At 48.0% G+C, this 21843-nt stretch overlaps 1 protein-coding gene and 1 long non-coding RNA gene across 2 annotated transcripts in view; both read right to left on the reverse strand.

Moving 5' to 3' along the window:
* Positions 1–661: 661 nt before the first annotated feature.
* WNT9A (Wnt family member 9A) lies at positions 662–18265 on the reverse strand. The gene is made up of 3 exons (XM_009640102.2): positions 18013–18265; positions 13735–13997; positions 662–1135 (listed from the first exon to the last, which is right to left on the reverse strand). Exons 1-3 carry the CDS (start codon positions 18224–18226, stop codon positions 662–664), a joined length of 951 nt encoding a protein of 316 aa, XP_009638397.1. The 5' UTR covers positions 18227–18265.
* Positions 18266–20206: 1941 nt separating this feature from the next.
* LOC118452426 overlaps positions 20207–21843 on the reverse strand; it is a 19011-nt gene continuing 17374 nt past the window's right edge. Inside the window, exon 4 of the long non-coding RNA XR_004842193.1 lies at positions 20207–20218. This is a non-coding gene — a long non-coding RNA (uncharacterized LOC118452426). The remainder of the gene's footprint in view (positions 20219–21843) is intronic.

A 21843-nucleotide genomic window follows, 5' to 3' on the forward strand; every position in this document is an offset into this window, starting at 1 on the left:
TGAATTTGGTGATCAAAGCATGTGGATGTGGAGCTGTCGTTCAAAAGCTCACCCTCCCAGTGGGTCTCTTTGTCAGAGCCTTCTTTGCTCGATGTGCGGAAACTCCACTAGAGGAACCATCAGGGCTGTTCCTGCTTACCCTACGCACCTCCCTCCAGTTTTAGAAGGGGAAATAAACGACCACTTCCCATGCCATCACATTCAAAGCAGAAAGATCTTTCTTCCATATCTGCTTAGCTCTCTAAGCAGTTGGGTAAGCTTCAGGAATAAAGTAGTACAGGTTATTTATGCCAAAGAGAATATAATAGCCCAGGAGTTCATGGAGGATTGGTGAAACGATCAAGATGTTCCAAGGTTGAATGATCTGTCAAACCGCGCGGACGACTAAGGTGAAGTTCAGCTGGTGTCTAACCCCAGTGTGACAGGCACTTATTTCCACATGGTTGGACCTCATTAAAATTCAGTCTACAGGAAAACAAAACAAAACAAAAACAAAAACAAAACAGCAACACAGCTGGGTCACCTGTACCCTACAAAGTGCTTATGTCTCAACATAGCTTTCAGATCCCAGAAGGTCAATCAAACCCTGTTTGTCTCCATATGTAGTTCTCATAGATCGCCATCGCCCGTCACCAAGGGTTGCCATCAAGCAGAAGACGCGTCAGTCTTTGCAGGTGTAAACCTCTTCTCTCTGGGTGCACTGCTTGCATTCCACATAGCAGCACCAACGGACCTGGCACTGGCACGGGCGGGTGACCACCCGGCTCTGGGTATTGTGCCCTCGCCCGCAGCAGATGCTGTCACAGTTCTTGTCTTTGTAACATTTCCTTCCCGAAGTCCCAGGAGAGTATCTACTCATCATACAGAAGCTCGGGGAATCGTCAATGTAGACAAGATCTGTAGTCCTTGGGATTTGATCACTGTGACCAGGGATGGACTTCTTGGGTGGGGAGATGTCTCCTTCCCCCGTGGCCTCGTTGGTAGTGCTGCCCACTTTGAGCGATGTCTCGTACTTTTGTTTTAGCTGCTTCCCTATTTCATGGAATGGAGAGAGCTGCCTCCAGCACGTTCGGACAGTACAGGATCCGGATACACCGTGGCATTTACAGGTTGTCTCCACTCCAGCTTTGATGACCTGCAGATACACACAGCCCCAAAAGAAAATCAGTTACGGGGGAAGAAACCAAGACACAGAGCAAAAAAAACATTTGCTAGAAGACACTCCTGGAACACAAAGTTGATGACAATACAAAAACTGTCTGTTGGAAGAGGACAGAAAACACACACTGCAGGAAATACTTGTTTCAGAAGGCTCCCAGCTTCCAGGAATATGACATCTACCTGCCAGAACATGGCTAGTTAACGATACTTGTAAGGCGTACAAAGGCTCTCCAGTGCTGGCACTCATCTACGTAGACAGAATTCTGAAGCTCTGATGCAACCAAGAGATTAATACATATTTTAACACCTATTTATCTATTTTAATAAGAACAATGAGATAAGATGTAACAGAAGTGGAAGGAGCTGGTTTAGTGGAGAAAAGAGGGAGTAATGTGCACAAACTCACAGGTGGGGTGGCACATGCTCCAGAACGTGAGCGTGGACAGTAGGAACCTTCTCCACACAGTAGGAACCTTCTCCACACCACCACACACAGGATACCACCTTAAACTCACACAGCTCCCAGGTGGCAGCACGGGCTTAGCGGAAACATGGTGAAGCTGTGCTGTTTCCACCAGTAGCGACTGGGTATAGCATCCCACCCGGGTCACTTTGTGACTGAGGGAAAACCTTCATGTTGCTGAAATGATATATAAATTGGCGAAAGCAGCAGCCTGAATTGCCACCGCCAAACCCATCAGCTCCAAAAGCATCCAGGTAGCTTACACCTCTCCAACCTGTATTAAGGATCCTATTCTGGAGTGTGGCAGCACATCCATAAGGACCTGCCAATTTTTTTTCTGCTAGCAATGAAGCAGCCTGCATGTGCTCTTAAAAACAAAGAGCGCCATTGCTTGCTGGCCAAACGTGTGTTGAATGAAGCACATTTTCACGCAGGGTAAAGCCCGAGGCTGCCTCAGTCTCCTCTGTGCCCTCCCTTTCTCTGAAAGATGTGAAGAAATGGAAAACAGACCCTTGTGTGAAGGGTTCAGCAACTCCAAGTGCTTTAAAGCAGCCCCCAGGATTTACTCTGCCTGTAGCACCAGCTGTAGGCAGCTTGGAAGGGGAATCTCGCTTCTCACATAGAAGGTTTCAAGGGGAAAAACGTGAAATCTGGGTTGATGTTGCAGTGAGAAGTGTCCATCCCAGTGGGCTCTGCCCTCAGCCCATCAGTCAGTGACCCCTGGGGACTACAGCAGGGCTGGTAGCTGCAGGGGACTAGGGCAGCAGTCTTCAATTTTCAACCAGAGAAAGGATGTGGGGCAGTCACTCTTCAGGGAGGTAAGGAGACTTTAAATTTTCAGTTCAGGCCATGGGAACAGACTCCCTGCACTAAAGACTGCACCATCTGCCCCCTCATGAGCAAGCAGGAGCTGCCCCATGTCAGGATGGGGAACCTCAACTGCTGCCTTGATGCTTCAGCAGCACCTCGGGGTGAGCAGATCTTAAGATTTGACCAGGCAAGACAGTGAGCAAGGCCACAAGTGTTTACAGAAAGCTTGACCCAGGGGTGGAAAAGCCACTTGGCCAAACACTGTGTAGGGATTCTGGTGAGGGGATAAAGGGAGATGGCATCACAAAGGCATTCAGGGGCTGCTGCACCCAACTGTTGTCTACACAAGCCATCGTCCAGGAAGGAACACACTGCAAGGTTCAAGTCCCAGGCTAGCATAAGTTCCATAATGTATTGGCTGAACCATCTATAAGGTGTTCTCAACTAGGATGGAAATGTATATTTTATTCTCTCCAGAAAAAAAGCAGAGCACTTATGACCGAAGTCTTCAAACTCAAGGTGGAAAAGAAAGGGAAGACATTTAAACCTTTGGAAACCGAAGTGGATTATGTCCCCTCCACACGAGGACTCTCACGTTAAACTTTGGACCTGCCTATGCCTCTTGACTGCAACTATCAGTAGCAAGGCTTGGTTTCTAATCCTTTCTTAATTCATTTATTTATTTTAATAGTCAAACATTTGCAGTGAGTTTTGTAATGAGAAATTAGGTTCATCTCACAGATCCCTAAAGGAGGGAAATAACTTGTTCAAGATATCAGAAAGTAAATGTATATCTTTAACTTATTCCCAAAGCAAAAGAAAGTGAATCTCCATATAGGAAGGTGTCCAGATCTTGCCTGGAGGTAGCTTGCATGGGAATAGCTCTCTTCAGACCACAACAAAGAGTAAATACAGAAGGAAGAGCAAAGCCAGTGGAACCACGGTGTTCACACAGGAGACTGAGGGAATGGAAAGAGAAGATTATTTTCAACAGAAAAAAGCAGCATGGGAAGGAGAAGCAGTATCAGGAAGGGAAGGGAAGAAAGCAAAGAGAGAGTCAATGGTTATTCATCATAGAGAGAGAGAAAGGTGGTAAGAGCCCCCCAGGTGCTGTACAGAACCCCATACCCATAAACCAACTGATGCTAAACAAAGGATCCCATCCTTTTTGAATCAGACTGCAATAAAGATGCTTCGTGGCACAACAGCATATCCATCTCCTTATAAATGGCATCTGAATGTTCTCACCCACCTTCTCCAGAGATAGGCTTACGCTTGGGAATCCTCCGTGGGCAACATGAGGGCAGACACATTATTTGGACAGTCACAGATAACCTGCATTTTGCCCACAGATTATAAAGAGATATTTATAGTTCTAGTTCTCCCCTTCTCCCCCTTCCCCCAAAAGAGGTTAACGTTTTGACTTTAAACGGGTAAGGTATAACCACCCCTTAAAATAGCAAGTTAGAACAGAGTCTGTTTTATAGAGCTGCCTCCTGTCAGGGTAATACCGAAAGTGCCCTATCTTCGGGCATCTGCAGTATCCGAAAAAGAAAAAAAAAAAAAAAAAATCATCTCCCCCCTCTGCCCATTATGGCATCTGCCAACATTATGGCCTCATGACAGCAGAGGACTGGCTCCGGTCCATTTCCTGACCATCCGGTTCTTAATTATTTGGCTGCATTGAGTCCTGCTGAGCACCATGTGCAAATGTGCAATAGGTCATGGACTCAGAATTGGGGTCTGGCCCAATCCTGATATTAGAGACATTTTTAGAAAGACACTATGCATAATACGGCCTTCAGCAAAGCCTGGCCAATGGTCACACTTCATTCCTGCGACAGCCAAGACCTTTTCAAATGCAATCCAATAATACACAGTAGCATTCAAACAAGTGACGGGTTACAGAGAAAGATGTGTTACTGCTTTTAGTACTCAGCTGGGCCGGCTTGGTTAGGGGCTGTTACGCTTCGCATGCCAAAGTGTCTAGCCAACTCTGCAAGAAATCCCACAATGTTAGACAAGAGCGTACAGAACACATTTCAACGCCGAGAAAAAAAAAAAAAAAAACCACAACACCCTCACCCATACCGTCCCTCATGTAAAGTCACATTTCACTGGTTGTCCAGAAGTGAGAGCTGAGTTCATGTGAAACAAAGCTCCTATACCTGATTTCACGCCCAGACCATCAGCAAACTGGGCAAAATTGCTGGGATATTTGCAGAAGGGCTACACACTGCAGTCATTCATCGGTTTAGGCTTTTCTGAACCCTTCCACCTCCCCCAGGCCATTCGCATCTGCTCCACCTGGAAAAGGAGATGACCACCATTGTACAGGAGATGGGAAAGCAAGAAACCAACAGGAATTGGCTCGGCTGGTAGACATGCTCCTGTGCACAGGCTTGGCTGGATTTAGGGCTGGTTGAGCAAGGCATGGTCATGAAATGCAGGAAGGGAACGTGGACACGGGGCTGTTCTCATCAAGAGCCACCTCTCCAGAGCTCAGTGGGAGAGCTGACATTGCAGGTGCAATATATCCAAGGCATCCACATGGGGCTGGTAGATATAGCACAAGACATGTTGGAAATCCAGACCCTGATGGGTCAGCAGCTAGCAGATGGCAGCAGACCTTCAGTCAGGAATAGGCATGTAGGTTTAGGCACCTGAATCACACCATCCAGCCAGGCTTGACCTCGCCAAGGCAGACATTTGAGTTTAAGTGCCTGCATTTGAGAAACACCTCTAAACTCCCATCTGACTCAGTGGAGCCAAAGCAGGCAGGGGATCTTACAGTGAAGCAGACACCTGCACATGCTCAGCTGAACAGCTCTCCAGGCTCGACCAACATCTCCACTCACTAGCAGGAGCCTAGGGACCCAGCTCACAGAGGCACCTCAGGTTTAGATATCTTAAACTGTGAGCAGAATCCCACCCTCTGGGATGAATTCAGGTGCCTAAATATCAGCATCTAGCATTATCTGAGGTACTGTAAAACACTGCCCTTCATCACCAGCTGCCCCTCCAGAAGCTTAAAGATCTCTCAAAAGGTACTAATGCATATATTTAGGTGGATGAATCCTGTTCTTGTCTGTGTTTAAACAGTGATGAACAAAGCCCTTAATGAATCCCAGTCTGGTTTTTTCCTGACCCACTTCTAGCTCCTTGTTAACCAGCAGCTAGGACAGCTTAGATGTCGTGCACTGATGGACCAAAGCATCAAAGCTTTCCATTGTCCGCGTTCTCATGAATGCACCAGTTCACAAAATCCAGCATGTGGATTTTCATATGGCCACTGTGCAAGCGTGGTGCATCCCAACCACCCCATAAACCTTCTCCTTGAAGGGCCGGGAAGGGCTCAAAAATGTTCTGAGGCAGCTATGGTAAAAAATCCTAGAAAAATGTCTTCCCCAGGCAGCCTCCCCTGCTGCTCTCAGTCACGATGCAGCTACTCAAGGCGACGCGTGATGGAGAACTGCTGCCTACGGGCCCCTAACCACCCACGAGCCAGCATAAATCTTGGCAAAGCCCTTCTGTTTCCCATCTCATTCCCCAGATTCCATGAAGACCTTCCTCCTCTTGTTGCAGGCTCCTGTCAGAGACACTTAAATCCACCTCATTCCTCCAGGAAGCAGAGCAAGGCTTTTCCAAGTCAACAGGTTGCTTGGAGCAGTGTTAGAGAAACCTTTCCTGTCTGGGCCCTGGGACAAATGGGTAAATGTCTAGATCATGCTTGCAAACCTGGAGGGAATTCCAGAATAGAATAACTTAGGTTTATGACCAAAAAAAAGGTCTAGGGTACACGAGGCAGAATAAGACTTTAACGCAAGCTTATAATTTCCAGACCCATAGGTAGCTCCTGTTTTCTTTTCAGGGCACATCACAGTTCAAAGCCTGATCTGCCTCCATAGACCTGAACTTCTCTTAAACACACACGGCCTCACCACTTATTTAATAATCATATTTCATCTACACCATGGTAAGTCACCACATGCACGCTTCTGTCTTGTCACAGATGTGAAGCAAAACATATTACCTTAAATCCAAAGCACAAAATGCTTCACGCTCCCCAGGGGCTAAACATCATACCTACCACACAAAAGTCATAGTAACTCAGGAGTAACAACACAAGTGGGCATTTGAACCTTTATGGTAATAGATGCTGCTTAGAGCTTCTACCATGAAAGCGAAGTTGAAGAAAGACAATCAGTGGATCGGGGACATTGAAATTATGTCCTCCTGCTCTCCTCTGAACGACCACCCAGTCTGGTAGGCTCACAAATAGAAGAGCAGTTTGGGAGGAAAATAAAGCTCTTTGAGCAAATTAGTTTGTTTGATTTAGGAACACAAACTCCCATTGATCCTCTCATGAGAATACCAAATACTGACAAAGGCACGATGGGGAAAAGAATAACGATAGAGCAAGACTGAACCGTCTTTATTGGTGCTTGCTGCTATGAGGAAATTAGATAGCTTTGCAGGACCGCCTGCCCAAGTGGCTTTACAAGAGCCATAGGGAAAAGGGATCACAGCAGAGCATTGCTATGCAACATGTAATCCTTCCTCACAACAATGGTTTGCTACGAAGCTCAGACTAAGTGCCCCCGTAATGATCAGTCTCAGACATGCTGCAACACACAATTTCTCAGTGTTTTAGCTGAAACGCCGAGGACAGATTCCCATTCATTCCCAGCTGGGTCACGGGGCTCTGGCGGTGGTTTTCAGACAACTCTTGTCTGGGCAGCAGCAGTCCGAAACGGACGCGCAGCCGTGGGAATTCCTCGGTTATAGCTCCACTGTCGTCATGGCTGGTCTGCGGCTCCAAGGCTTCAAACCATTCGCTATGGTTTGGGGGAGAGGAGGGAGCAGATGAACCTCCTTAGAGCCAGCTCATCCAGGAAAAAGCCTGCCCTCGTCTTGTCTTACTTCAGAGAGGGCTATGGGATGCTTCTTTACAAATCAAGTCTCTTCCAGCCTCTATATACGTATCCTACTTCAATTTAAATAGGCTCAGCTATTCTCTCAGCCCAAGTATTGATGTTTGTGTGGACAGCAGCCACAGTCCCCATTTCTTCCCAGTGCCCAAATGACTAGAAGACCAGCCTCGTCCCTTAACACTGGCCATTGGTTGAATTATAAAAGTTTCACAGATTGTTAGATGTTTTCTTTTTCCTTCCCTTCCTTTTTTTCTTCTGTCTTGTTAAAAAATCCCTTCTTTTGAGCCTGTTCTCAAACTATTTTTTTCAGAACAGTTTTCCCTTTCCACGACCCTTCCTTCTTTAAAAATACGAACACTCATATTTTAGTGAAATACGCATTAAATACACTTAAACACAGAATAACAGAACCCTACTTTAAATTGAGAACTTTAAAAGTATTTTTTGCCCTTCAGTACTCCTAGTGCATTTCACATGCTGAAAAAGCTCCACATAAACAACTAACTGCAATTACTTATGGGACACAGCAAGCAATTTTTTCCAGAGTGTTGATTTCCAGGCCTTAGAAAGGCTTTGGCTGAGCCAATCTCAGCCTGAAAGAAGGAGGGGAAAATCCAGAGAGCATGGTTATGCATTCCTACCCGTCAGAACCTGCAGCAATTAATACTAGTGGTGGCCCTGCAAACTGATCTGTACGTCCAAAATCAAGAGCTCGTCTCAGAGAGGCTGCTATCTGCTCGGTTTGATTTGTACCTCCATGCTAGATTTCTCGCTGCAAATGCACCCCCTAAAGAAACTGCCTAAAGGATGTATTATGGCTCCTTTTTTTTTTTCATGCAACAACTGTATATTAATAAACTCACATGGATTTGTCTCATCAAAAAGAGCAATTACACTTCCTGAGGGTGCGGAAAAACAGAGGGATTAGCGCTTAAGCTCGCCTGTTTGACAAACTCTGGAGTTTGACTGGAATCATGTTTGCTAGTAGGAACCGTATGAGACGGGATGGGCAGCGCTTGTAAACACTGTCTCTGCAACAGGAGCCCAGGGTGCAAGTCTCTGCTTCGCTACGCCTGTGTGTGACCTTTAGTAAGTCACTTAATCTTTCTGGGTCTCAATTTCCCCTCTGTAAAATAGAGATACAGAAATGAAGAGGGCGGTATGCTCTGATGTTATGTGATAGCTCGTGAAGTTCCTCAGACAGATGATAGCTGGGCAAACATCTACCTGATATGGACAGTCCATCTCCAGCGCTGGAGGCACGCTCAGCCCTTGAGATAGATCCCTGCCAGCACTGCCTAAGGGGAAAAGCCATTCCTTGCATGGACTTCCAAAACAAGCGAGTCAACAGCAAGGAAAAGTCCATGCACCACCCACTATCTTCCCAGAGCATCCAATATGGTTTCAGAGATGTAGGCATAACGTGTCTCAGGATGGGTCTGGACATGAATCCTACAGCAACCAGGGTGACAAGGAACCTTCAGAACCATGCATATCATCTGCACAGACCAAAACATATGGGTGGTTGTTGTGCAAAAAACAATTAAGGAAGCCTCACAAAGGGAACCAGTTTCAAAGGGGGATATTGCCTAAAGGGAGACCTCTCGGAGTGGGAAGGAGGGGGGGATTTTCTTGTTCTCCATTTTTCCACAGTTTTGCACTCTTGGCTCTCAAGGAGACTGTGATTATACCCTTGACTTCAGGGTCCTGAAGGCAAAGGCTTGCTTCTGTCCCTCCTTCTGGAAGGATAAAGGGAAAAGGGAATGAGAACATGATAATTTTTTATTTTTTTTTTTTTTGCCTTGGGTAACAGCAGGCCCCTTTAATAGTGCCCCTTGGATCTGTAAGACATGCTTGACCAGACATACCTCTGGAAGAGGTCAGCACTCCTGGGATTAAGAAACTTAGCAACGCTCCAGAGAGGGAGTTGGAAAGTCATGTTTAATGATACTTTGCTGAGAAACTGGGCAAATTTAATTAAAACATCACTTACTCAAGCCCAGTGGAACTAATTGAGTGCTCTAATATTCCGACTTTTCATTAATGGGTTACAAAAGAGGGCTGCACTTGTGTGTACAAGGGGGGGGGGAGAAAGGGGGGGGATATAGAGAAGAAGAGAGCTTTAGCAAGGCTGCCTGTGCTTCATTTAATATAACCCAGAAACTTCATTGCTGGCAATGGAGCTTTAATACAGTTGACTTCTCTCACCACCGCCGCCCCCCATCCCCTTGACGCATACACACATCTCCCCCCAACACACACCCTCTCCACCCAAGACCCCTCTGAAAGAATAGCTGAATGAGCGAGAGCAGATTTGGCAAAGGAAGGGAAATTGCTTTTTTAATAAGTGGTCTATTCAGCGCTCCTACTTTTCAATAAAGAGAAGGCTGCAGAAGTCCTGGTCTAATTACCTCATCCTCACACTAGACAAGCTCACCCTTTCATTAGCGATTGAGGTCATATCATATAACTTTGTGAGCCATCACGGGCACAACATGTTCAGTGATTATTTCATTGGTGGCAGCAAAATTACAGTCGGCCCATCAAGGTTGTAAAAAACAGAAGTAAAATAATAATTAAATGAGAACGTCTACCAAGTGACACTAAAACTAGGCGGGATGGGATAATGTCACCCTCGCAGAAATACGCAGATTATTTATTAGTGTGACAACATGGAGAAACTGCTGTGTTGGCCAGAAGGGTATAGGGTTGGTTGCCAAATCAGTCAGTTCAGCACAGGTCCTTTTTTTGCTGGGTCTTAAGGGACCACTTTGCCATGGTTGGGAGTAATTAGATGGGAAGGATTATATGTTGTTAAGAATCAGTGAGAGACCACCAAGCTTGTACTGTATCTTTAATAGATATTGCTCCACTCCATCAGCGAACACACACGCACACCCATACATACACTGTAAGTACACCAACATCGGCTGGCACTGCAGCAAGCTCCCGTAGCAAAACATAGAACTGGAAAAGAAAGTCTCTTTGTCCATTCTTAGCCCAGTCCAAAGCAGTCTGCAGTACAGCAGCAAAGGTTTCGGTTCATGCATCTATGGCTTCGCTAATAGACGTAAAATCTGCGGTTTGGTTAGAGGAAAAAACACACTGGGTGCTGAGCAGGAATTCAGAACTGGCTTCAGTCTCCTGCTCCGTCATCGGCTTGCTGCGTAACCTCAGGAAAGGCATTCAGTTTGCATCTCAGCTCCTGCTCAAAGTGGCCATAATCATCTTTTTGGAACTCACAGGGACATTTAACACATTAGAGGCCATAAGAGCATCTTATATGAGTGCTCCAATTCAAAATGGTTTGGTTCCAAAATGGCACAAACCAAGGCTATCTTGCATTCCTATATTGCCTTTGGCTCACATCAAATCAAACACGTATGAGTTATTGCCCAAATAACCAAACGAGGTTGGTCCAAAGTGGTTTCAGACCGTCATAGCCGCCAGGTTAGCATCTCTTGCTAGTCAATGGTTGGAAAGTCTGTAAGGCAGCAGTTAGTTGATGGGCAGCTTCTTTGGAGAAAGACAAGTAGAGGAAACTGCTGAGTTCCACATTTAACCCACTACCTTCATCAAGGAACATATCAATAAATTCAGCAAGGGAACCTAGTACTGCCTGCTGAGCAACTCTCATCCTCCACCAACGCTGCACCGGCAGCAGGACCAGGAGGAAAGCAGCAGATTGAACCTCATATTAATCTACACCCAGTTGTAAGCAAGGTCAGAGAAAAATCCACCAGCCACACCAAGAAGTTCAATGCTCAGGCTTCAAATTGGTTCCAATAATTTGAAATCTTAAGGAAGATTTGCAAGTCTTGACCTTGCGATTACAAAGCCAGCCTGGGTCCTCATCTCTGACTCACACACCTCTCATCATCTTCCTAATGCCACCATACTGTGCCAATGGTTTAGGTCCACATATCCTGACTATACAGACGTATGTTCTTCTGATCATGAACCACCACCCTTCTAAAATCTTCCTTCTCCACATGCAGTTTGCTTGCTCTCTGCCTGGCTTCATGGTGGTGTTGTGAATCTGGTGGGCTGCTTGGCTTGCCCTTCAACCAGACTAAGGTACAATTATTCTACGAGCATAAACAGAGAAGTCGTTTCAACGGCTGCTGCAAACAGGCAAGGAAGGCTGTCAGACAGCAATACCAACTCGACAGACATGGTGTGGGTGGACAAAAATAGGAACACCGGATCACTGACCTGCAGCAAAGGTCTTTGACTTGGATTGCCATGAGGGCTCTCAGAGTGTCTGGACAACCGTCACAACTGTTACTCAGCTGTTTAGCTGCAGATATTACACTAGAGCTTAGAAATCACTGCCAATGACCAGAGCCTGACCGTGCCAAGTGAAGTGGAGGCAGAGGATGCAAGAGAGTCCTTGCCATCTCCCCTTCCCCTAGGAACTAGCTCACAGTGAGATGGGGAGAGGAAAGGGCAGGCAGAAAGGGGAGATTCACTCTCTCCAGCTCATCCTTGGAGTTTGTTTAGCTCAAAGTCACATAGACAAGGTAGAGCAGAGATGATAAATAAGGATACCTAACTGAAATCCAAGATTGAGTCTCAGCCATATGGGCACCTTGACTGCAGCTACTGGGGTGGAGAGCACTGGGAGTTAGGTCAAGTCCCTTGGGCAAGTTTTTTAGCCCCACCACTGCTGGAGGGGAGATATTCATGGAGCTACAAGAACATGGCAATGTCACCTAAAGCCACTGCTTGTAGGTTTTGACAAGACTGTATTATATGACTCTGGAAAAGGAGGAGAGCAGGGACATCTCACAGAAATCTCCAGCATGAAATCATGGACCACCTTCAGCCTTTTTAGTCCCACCTGCTACACAGCCAACTCCAAAGAGTTGGGACAGGCCCTTGGGAACAACCAACCGCAAGGATTAAAACAAATTTCATCACCCTGCAAAGCCTGTTTCACACACCAAAGAGCTGCAACAGGAGTTCAGAGGCACTGAGCCTTTTAATCCAGAGGCAGAAAAGCTGTCAGCCAAAGCCAGACACCAGCTAAATCCAGGATATTTCTAATCCTGATCTCAGCACTGTCTAGGAGCATCTGGTGGTGGGGAGCGGGGGAGACGTTTTGCTGGCCAGCCCTCGCTGGTGGCATTCTCCGATGCCCCAATTCTGTTGTGAGGAATGACATTTTGTGCATATGCACAGGAACAACTGAGCTGGGGTGGCGATTCCTAGAATGCACAACTGGCTGGGCTGCATTTGCCTGGGAAACTGGAGACCCAGGTCCCCCATCCCAGCCCCAACCCTCCATCCAATCACACTGACAATAATAAGGCTCGAAGGCTATTTATAACCTTACAGTATGTCCCCCTTCGAGGTTGGTGCAATGAAACACTGATCCTAGGCACCTGTGCTGGCCAATCTGAGGGATTTTCGTGTTTGAGCAACTCTAGGCTAGGTACAGCCAAGCAGATTATGGGAGAAGGTGGAAAGCCCCTTCCTCTTCCCTCTCTTTCTGGGATGACCCAGCAATTGCAGGCACTTTGTCCTTCACATCAGCCTTGCAGGGAGGCCCCCAGGCAGGAGGGCAAAGCCTCGTGGGAGGAACATGGGGTAAAGAGCACAAAGCCTTCTAGCTGAGAGGATAATGATGGGAAAAGAAAAAATAAAAAAAAAAAAAAAAGGGAGGGACAACACACCCAAGCACTGTCAGCTGCAAACCCAGCATCACTAGGCAGAGTGGAAGGCTGCCAGAAAATAAGGCTTGAAGGGACTTTAGGACTGAGGTCAGTCAAAAAGGAATATCTCCACCCTGGTTCCTCCCTGCCAGGTGTTTGTCCGGACAGTTTTAAAGAAACCTGGTTATAAAGATGCTACACCGTCCATGCTCTACTGAACTACCGCAAGAAAAGGTGTGCTGGGTCATCTATCTAGACTGTGCTTTTACCTAGAAAGGTTGGACTAGATGATCCTTGAGGTCCCTTCCAACCTAGGATTCTATGATAAGCATCCATCAACCTGTCTTGCAGCAGTGTAAATCCTTTCCTCCTTGTCCTGCCTCGCATGAGCCTGGAGAACCTTCCTTTCCATCCCTGTGCAGTGTAAGACCCTCTCCTCCCTGTGGAAAGCCAGCAATCTTTCCCCCAAGCTCATGTCTTCTAGACCTGGACAGTCCTGATTCTCTCCCTCTGGTTTTGCACAACTCTTGAAGCACAGTGAGAAGAACAGGATGTAGTCCCATAACTGCCAGTTCACCTCTCCAGCAGAAGGATCACTCCATGCGTTTTGTATCCAACACCCCTGTTTCCACACCCAAGTGCAGTAGCTTATTATCTCCACAAACCCCACAACAGCTTGAACCCCCACCTTCAGAAGCCTGCAACGCACCTTCATGCCCACAAGATTATTGTGGAAGTCCACCCTGGCTCGCAGGTCCTTGTTGGGCTTCCTCCCCAGGAACTCCTTGACAAACTTGTTGCTGTACTTCAGGTTGTCGCCGCAGCCGCCCCACTGCCAAGCCTCACGGTTCTCCAGGTCGGGGGCCTCGTCGCAGGTGCAACGCTCCATCCGCCCCGCGCTGCACGCCTTGGCCATGGCATGTGTCAACCCCGCGGAGGAGATAGCGTACAGGAAGGCTGTCTCCTTAAAACCTGCAGGAGAGAGGCAGAAGTGGCTTTAATTGCAGCTGGAGGCAGCATTAAAAAAGAAAAAGAATTTTAAAAAAAACCAGTAAATCGAGGCACTGTGAGAAGAGTTTGAGCAGCATCAAAGCACGCCAAGCTCTACGTGCATCGCTGATGGTGGAGAGGACACAGTGGAGAGCAAGGAATGATGGATAGAGGTGGCACCAGCCAGGATTCAAGAATGCAAATGAAATCTGGCCAGCTCTGTGGCTGTCACTCTGCAGAGTCTCTGCCTGAAAACAGAAAGAGATGAGCAAGAGCTGGACAGGCCATGGAGGTACCACCACCCCACTACCACAGGGACACCAAATAGCAGAACCCAGTATAGACTTCCAGTCTGATGGTTGGGGTGGCAACCACGAGCGTTCCTTGTTCTTCACTCTCCCCCTGAAAAAAAAGAAAAAATCACTGGGTCCTACTCCAGTCCAACAAAACTGTTGACAGAAGGCACCCGAGGGCTGCGAAGCACACAGTAGCCAGCCCGTCACCCAATCAGCACCTCACTCAAATGCCTCAAAAAGCAAAAGTTTACACCTCAAACCTTTCACACACAACCCCCTTTTTTTTTTTCACACCTCCATGCTCACCTGCAGGGATGCAACAGCATCCACTCCCCCCCAACAGGTAAACTGAGGCCCAGAGAGACCCATGATTTCGATCCAAATGATAAAAGCCAGAAATAAAAAGCAAACATGCCAGTATTTATAGCTCCTCATTCTCCGGCTATGGAAGCCATAAACGACTGCATATTTGAGATGCAATTCCAGAACAGCTTTGGATCCGACTCAAGAAATCCCCCACTCAAAAATAACACAAGTGGATGGTGACAGTAGTGGATATATCTGTAAGCTGGTGTGTCAACCAAGGACAAGCAGAGACACTGCCAGGTCATTTTTGGAACTGTTCCTTGGGAGGTTCGTGGTAGTCCAAGCAAGCTCATGGGGCACTACCCTGGCCCATCCCCAGCGCCTGCCTTCCCAAAGCACGCCCAGATGCACGATGCTGAACTTCAGCAGAAGGCTGATGAAAGTCCAGCCAAGGAGACTGAGGTTTGGTCCTCCCAAGGGGGCTGACTCCAACCAGGTTGTGGTAGGAATTGTCCGACCATTCTACTGCTCACCTGGAAAAGAAAAGCTGGAACTTTTCTCTCACTGGAAGGAAGGTTAAAATAAAAAAGGCTCCACTCCACACTCGCTGAGGACACTGTAAAGGGTTGAGAAACCCTTTCTCAGGATTGAGAAACCACATTTGGGGTTTTTCCCTCTTTGTTTTCTCCCTGAAGTTAGACCATGTCCTCTGGCACTCCAGAAACATCTTCAGCATTGCAAACTCTCTCATTGGGAGTGGTGGGAGAATTTTTTGCTTAATTCACACAACAAACACTCATGGGTGTGCAGGCCACTGAACTCCTCTGGGTAGAAAATGCAGTTTTCATCTTTTCCAGGCTGGTTCAGCTTTTCCTAGGCTACACCCTAGGTCAGACTGCCCACAGGCCTGTCAGAGGGATGCCACTGCTAGAGAGAGATGCTCCCAAGCCTCTGCAATCCTGGGTTGTAGAATTGGCCTCTTGCCACCACAACTACTTGTGTTATGATATGGAGAGGTACCAGTGTGCTAACAGAAGGCCCTCGATGGAACAGGGCATGGAAAATCCCCTCTGAGTCTGAGATGCTGCAACGGGCCACAAAAAGCCTGGATGTGGTCCAGCTTCGTAGATAGCCCAGATCTACAACCTCCTGGTTTAAAGCACTGAATTCAGAGTGGTTACAAAATCTCAGCAGAAATTCAGTGCCACACAACCACAACGCATACCAGGATTGACAGAAAGCCAGGAGGAACAGTTCATTTGCCAGGTTCTCCCTCGCCATCAATCTCACCATCAGCTTCAGCTCTGCTCCCCCCCATTCTCCATCACTGAAAGCCTCACAAATTCCCGGTGCCCATCAGCACGGGTATCATCTCACCCGCAGGCAGCTCAGGCGGCTTCCAAGCAAGTCCATGTGACATTTGGCTCTGGCCAGATTTAAAGCCATCTCCGCCATGCACTATTTGATTGCACCAAGATATTTTGTAACAAGATAATGAGCTTTAAATCAATGCAGGCATTCTAACCCCCAGTGCATCGACAGCCTGCCGTCCGTGGCTATCCAGTTTCAGCCATTTCCAAAATTGTTCGCGAGTATCCGAAGAGGATAACAAGTCCCTTAAACAATCCCCTGTTATTTTAAGAAACGGGCTGGATCAGCCCAAGTTGCAAACCAGCAGCCAGGCTGTTCTGCTGACCAAGTGTGAAAATGGAGGGAGAAACTTTTCTTGAGCGAAATATGGGGGGGGTTGCCTATTTTTTTTTTTTTTTCCCCCATCTCCTTAAAAAGTTGCAATGGTCCTGGAGGAGAGGAAGCAAGCCCACAACGATGTATTTAAATAGTTGTCTCTCAGTGGGTGATACATGTGCCCCTTTGCCCTGGGGTATCACTTGCTGCAATGCTGAACCAGGAACCAGCAGCTCCCGGAGAGGAGGAGGAAGATTTACAGGGCGGTGTGCTATGCCGCAGGAACAACATCTGAAGGATTTACAGCATCGGTGGAGAGCAAGGATGTTGCAGGGGCATAAAACACTGGAAAAATGAGACAGCAGGCAGAGCCTTGCAACCCTCAGAGCTACCATTTATTACCCAGGGTCCTGACAAGGGAGGCGAGAGGGGGGGGTCTCGGTGGTGTTTTGAGGCAGCTCAACTTCAAGCTGCTTTGAAACACCCCTTGCCAAGGGCTGCCCACGGGGGCAGGAACATCTGAAGGAACAAGCTGTGGCCTCCAGGTGTCAGCATGAGAAAGTGCGTGGCTTTCCCCAAGGCGCCACTAATCCAGGGACTCCTCTGGCATGCAGGGATATTTTTAAATGTCTTGGAGCTCTGGTTGGACCTCTTGGGTTTCATCAGGACTTTCCTTGTTTCCACCGCAGTCAGTGACAGTGCATTAGTTAAGCCCCAGCGCTTCTGAATTACTCCTTCTCATTAATTAGCGAGGCAGGGAGCTTTGCAAACCTCTGCTCTTATCTTTGAGCACATTGGACCCTGGGTTTCTCGGTCCAGCTCTGTCGCTGAGTGTGGGACTTTCTGGAAGTCACTAAAGCCCTTGAGACCCATGCAAGCTATCTGTAAAATGGTCCTGCTACATCGTTAGCTTTGGTCCAGAAATAAGAACTGGGTTTTACTAGGAGGGTGCAGGAAACTGGACGGGATGAGGTAGCACAGAGGAAAGAGGTAAAAATACCAAGAGCTCCTTGAATATTCCCTTTCAGCTTCCAATCATCTTCTGAGCTGCTGGGAAGGAGCGTGGGAATTACTCACCGGTCACATCCAGGGAGCTTTTCCCTGGGTAAAGCAGTAACAGGACACACAAACCTTTGCAGGTTTTGCCCTGCACTATGATAGGGCTCCCCTTGCCCCCACTAACAGGGCAGCACAGAACAGTCCGTTTTGCCTTATTTCCCTTAACAAGGCGTTCTCTCAATTTCTTTCCTGAGAGGTTGACATAATGAATAGGAAAAAAAAATAAAAAAAAATAAAAAAAAAGAGGGGATGGCTTTGGGAACTTCAACACCTTTCCCTCCAGCAACAGCTTAACTTCCAGAAGCGAGGAGCAACCATAGCTACGGGCTGCAGACACACGCACAAACACCCCCAGCCTCCAAGGGCATGAGCCATGGCCTGCAATGGGAGGCGGAGAGGGGTTCCTGCACCAGCACAAGCCCATAAATCTCTGCTACACAGCACACCCTTTGCTTGCTGTGCACTTTCAGGGGTGAGCTGAGCCCGGCTTTGTCTTTACCTTCTACACGCTCTTTTTGGACCCCAGGGGAGGTGGTGACCCACCTCCTGGCAAAGGATGCACTGGGAAGGGCACTCTGCAAAATGCCAGGGAAGCCGATGGGTGCAGGGGGTGCCAGAACCCCTAATCGAGACTCCCCCACTCCTCTCACCTCTCTTCAGCAAGCTGGCCCGGTAGCGACCCTCGAGGGTGCAGTTCCAGCGCTCGAAGCGAAACTGGTACTGGCACTCCAGCGCGCTCATGCTGATCGCCTCCATCAGGGTCTCGGCCACACCAGGGTCCCGCCGGCACATCCTGCGCTGCTTCTTCTCCAGCTTCAGGCGGTCACAGACTTTGTAGTGGGCTTTGACGGCAGCTTCCTCCATTTCTGAGGTCAGAGGGAGGATGGTCAGGGGTTCGTTCCCCGTCAGCCTGCAGAGGAAGAGAGGGGCACGGTGGTGAGGACAGAGAGATACAGCCCACGGTAGAAACGGGGGCAGTGGTGGGATCGGGCTCTCCCCGGCTGAGCACCCACGTGGACTTGCAGATGCCTGGGCAAGGAAAGATTTCACAGCAAGGCTCCCTCCGCAGTGTGTGTGCAAGGTGGGAGCAAGAAGAGAAGGCTAAGAAGCAATATTTGGATTTATGTCCTCTACCAGCTTTCACAGAGCTTGTTTGGACATCAGACCTCGGCAACCTCCACCACAGGACTGTGTTGAAAACTGAAATAGGGAAGAAATAATCGAAGGTACCTAACTTCATGAACTTGGGAAACTAGCAAAAACACAAGAGCACTACGGTCACTCTCCTGTGCATGAACAAACAAACAAAAAAATCATTTTAGCACATCAAGCAGAGCCAAAACTGGCTTGGGAAGGGATAGAGGATGATTCGTCCCACCAGACCCCAAACGACACACCGAGAAAGCACGTACAGCCACCCTGCCCTCAGCAGAAGAGATCCTTGCATAAAACCCAGAAAGCCACAGCCTGAGGCTTGAGAGCAAGGATATGCTTTCAGGCCACTCTGCCAAAAGCTTTTACAAGGGAGAACAAGCTGAAAACCTAAAAAAAAAAAAAAAAGACCTGAAGAAATACGTGTCCCGTTGCCTTCTCCGAGCACAAGGTCCTTGACTCGTACAATGTGCAACAAAAGAAGCCAGCGTACTGTTCCCGGTGTCAAGTGACGAGCTGCTGGAAAAGGACCAGGCTGGCATCGGCCCCGGGGAGCAGAGAGGCTGCAGGAACATCTGCTGGGCTCATGAGCGGTTTGTTGGCCAAGCTGCCCGCACCCCATTCTCCTGGCTCTGCCCTTTTCCGGCCAGGTGCCAGTCCACGCAGTCAATGGGAATCACTATGTAGGGTTTTGAGGGACCTGAACACGCGTTCCCCCAGCCAAAAAGGAAGAATTGCTCAAAGCCAGAATTGAAAACATGCTGGAACGTCGCAATCCTGCACAGGCGAGGGCAGCTCACAGGCTCAGACATCCCCATCAGTGCAGGACCGCCGGGGTAATTGGGCACGGGAGGGAGCACACGCTCACCCCCCTTCGCCAAATGCAGATGGATCCTGGAAACCCTTTAAGACCCCATCTGTCCTACAGGAGCAGTGGTTTGTTGCTTCTTTTTTTTAATGAGGATTTCTCTCTAATCAGTGGGATGCATTGTGCCAGGAGCGCAGCCCCAGAGGGCGAGCAGCTAGGATGCTTGAACTCCCAAACCTCCTTGGCACGATGGGCACAAAATCCTGAGCTGAGCCACAGCCAGCAACATCCCATACAGATCCAGTCATTACTGATGATTTAACGAGATGACGAAAAAAAATTGCTGGGTTTGGTTGGGTTTTGTTGGGATTTGGGGTTTTTTTTTTAGGAGAATAGATACAAGCAGGGAAACGTTCTCCTTCAGTTACCTCCAAAAGTATTAGGATTTCAAGAAAAAAATCTGCAATAGTAAAAATGAAGTCAGAGTGATTTGCGGGAAACACGGAAAGCTAACGTAATCAGCGTAAGTGTCAAAAAAAATAGCTTTTTTCCCCAAATTCTGCTCCCCTAAAATGATAAAAACACCCAAAAGGCCAAAGAGCAAGCTCCACCTGAAGCACTGACAAATGTTAACCCTTACATTTTTGCTCTGTCTGGACTGGGATAGAGTGTGGACTTAAGCTTGAATGCTGCCCAAGGAGATGGGACATCACCCAGCCCTGGTGCCTTATTAACCAGAGCTCCAAGCAGGCTTGTTCATGAGGATGGTGGCTTGGTCTGAGCTTCACAGTAATAAAGACAATCTCCAGGACATTTGTTCCTGGCCTTCCTCAATACTTCTGCTCTGATGGTTCATTCCTGCAAGCTTTCACAGTTGGCGCAAGAGATATCCTCAGCTGGCAAAGGAGAGAGAGGGAGGCATAAAAGCATTTTCTACAGCTCCCCATGCCCAGTTTACCTTTCCAACTGAGCAGGTACTGTTCAGCTAAATGTTCTGGAAAACATAAGCTCCAAGTATCATGTAGCAGATGGCTATCGCAGCGAGGAGGGACGCAGGAATTGATCCTACGGCCAAGATTTCTGCAGAGCAATTGGTGAATTTGAACCCCTTCCCCACCCCCCTCGCCCTTAGGGTGCTTGGCTTTGAGATACTTCAAAGTGTAATTGCTGGTAGGACAGCCCAATTGCACGGTACCTCCAAAGTGGGTCCCAATGAGAGTCACCTAAATAAAAACACAATAAAGAGGCAGGGATAGGGAAAAGGTAGAAAATGGGATTCGTGGTGCTGGGCAAAGCCAGAGGACAGGCTTCCCGCAGCCACTTAGAACTAGTGGATGCGAAGTCCTGGGAAACGATAGAAAATTGAAGCATTAAATGGACCAATAGGCAGCAGAGTTCATTTTCACTGCTCTGTGCAAAAAGCTTGGGTAGAAGTTCACCAGCTCTGATATCTGCATCACGTGGTTAACAGCCACGGTGAGCTGAGAAAGCTGGGCCAGCACGCAGAGACCCATTTCACCCCTTCCCGAGACACCAACACAGCATTCTTACAGGGAAGGCAGAAGAACACCTTTTCCCACCTCCTGTTGCCTGACCCAGCTCTGCCCTGTCCTCACCCATTAGAGAAAAGGGGACATGAAAATCCAAACTGGTGAAAAACAAGTCGCGCAACACGCACGCTGAACGCAGACGTGTCCATCACTGCCTGGCTTATCGCTCCGACTAATGTCGCCGGCTTTCCAGTTGGTCTGCATCAGAGCGAAGCAAGGGAATTTAGGAAAGCATCTCCAGAACAAGACAAGGAGTACATTTAAGGGGAAAGGGACTTTTCCTAGCCAACAAGCAATGGAGCTCTTCCAAGTGAAGACCTCCATGAGCGAAAGCGGCACACATGCATGCACACGTATATTTTCCCTCCCCAGTGCTGGATGTGTGCCCATTCCAGCGGCGGGGGGGACCGATGCAGCAGCCTTAGCTCTGCAGATGTGTTCCAGCAGCCCTTGGGAAGAAGGGTGAGGTGGCACTTTTCAGAGCGTGGCATCAATAATAAACAAGCACAGGCAGAGCCAGGGAGAGCCGGTGCCCCCACCTGAAATGCTGCCTTGGAGCTGCCGCTGCATGGAACCTTTATAATCCTATAAAGCCCTTTTATGCAACCTAGGCTGAGTGAGGTCCCGTAAGGCAACGGTGTCAGAGTCGGATGCTTTCTCAGCTCCTCACAAAGACCAAGCTGTTCCTTCCAAGGAAATCTTTTGGGGAGGGGGGTGGTGGTTTTTCATTTTATTTTATACACACCCGATCCACAACTGTTGAGATTAAACCACCAGCCAGAACTCTGTGCAATTGTATTATTTTGGATCAAGGGGGCTGAGCATGAGACGAAGGTGTGTTTGTGTACGAGGAACCTGGAGAGAGACCAAACAGGTCACTGCACACAACCCAGGAAGCTTTAGCTCTCTGGAAGTTAACTCTGGCCTCTACGAGAAAAATATGAATCTACAAAGTCAAGAGACCATTCCTG

Source organism: Egretta garzetta, unplaced genomic scaffold, assembly GCF_000687185.1.
Source record: "Egretta garzetta isolate BGI_Z169 unplaced genomic scaffold, ASM68718v1 scaffold275, whole genome shotgun sequence".
NCBI lineage: Eukaryota > Metazoa > Chordata > Aves > Pelecaniformes > Ardeidae > Egretta > Egretta garzetta.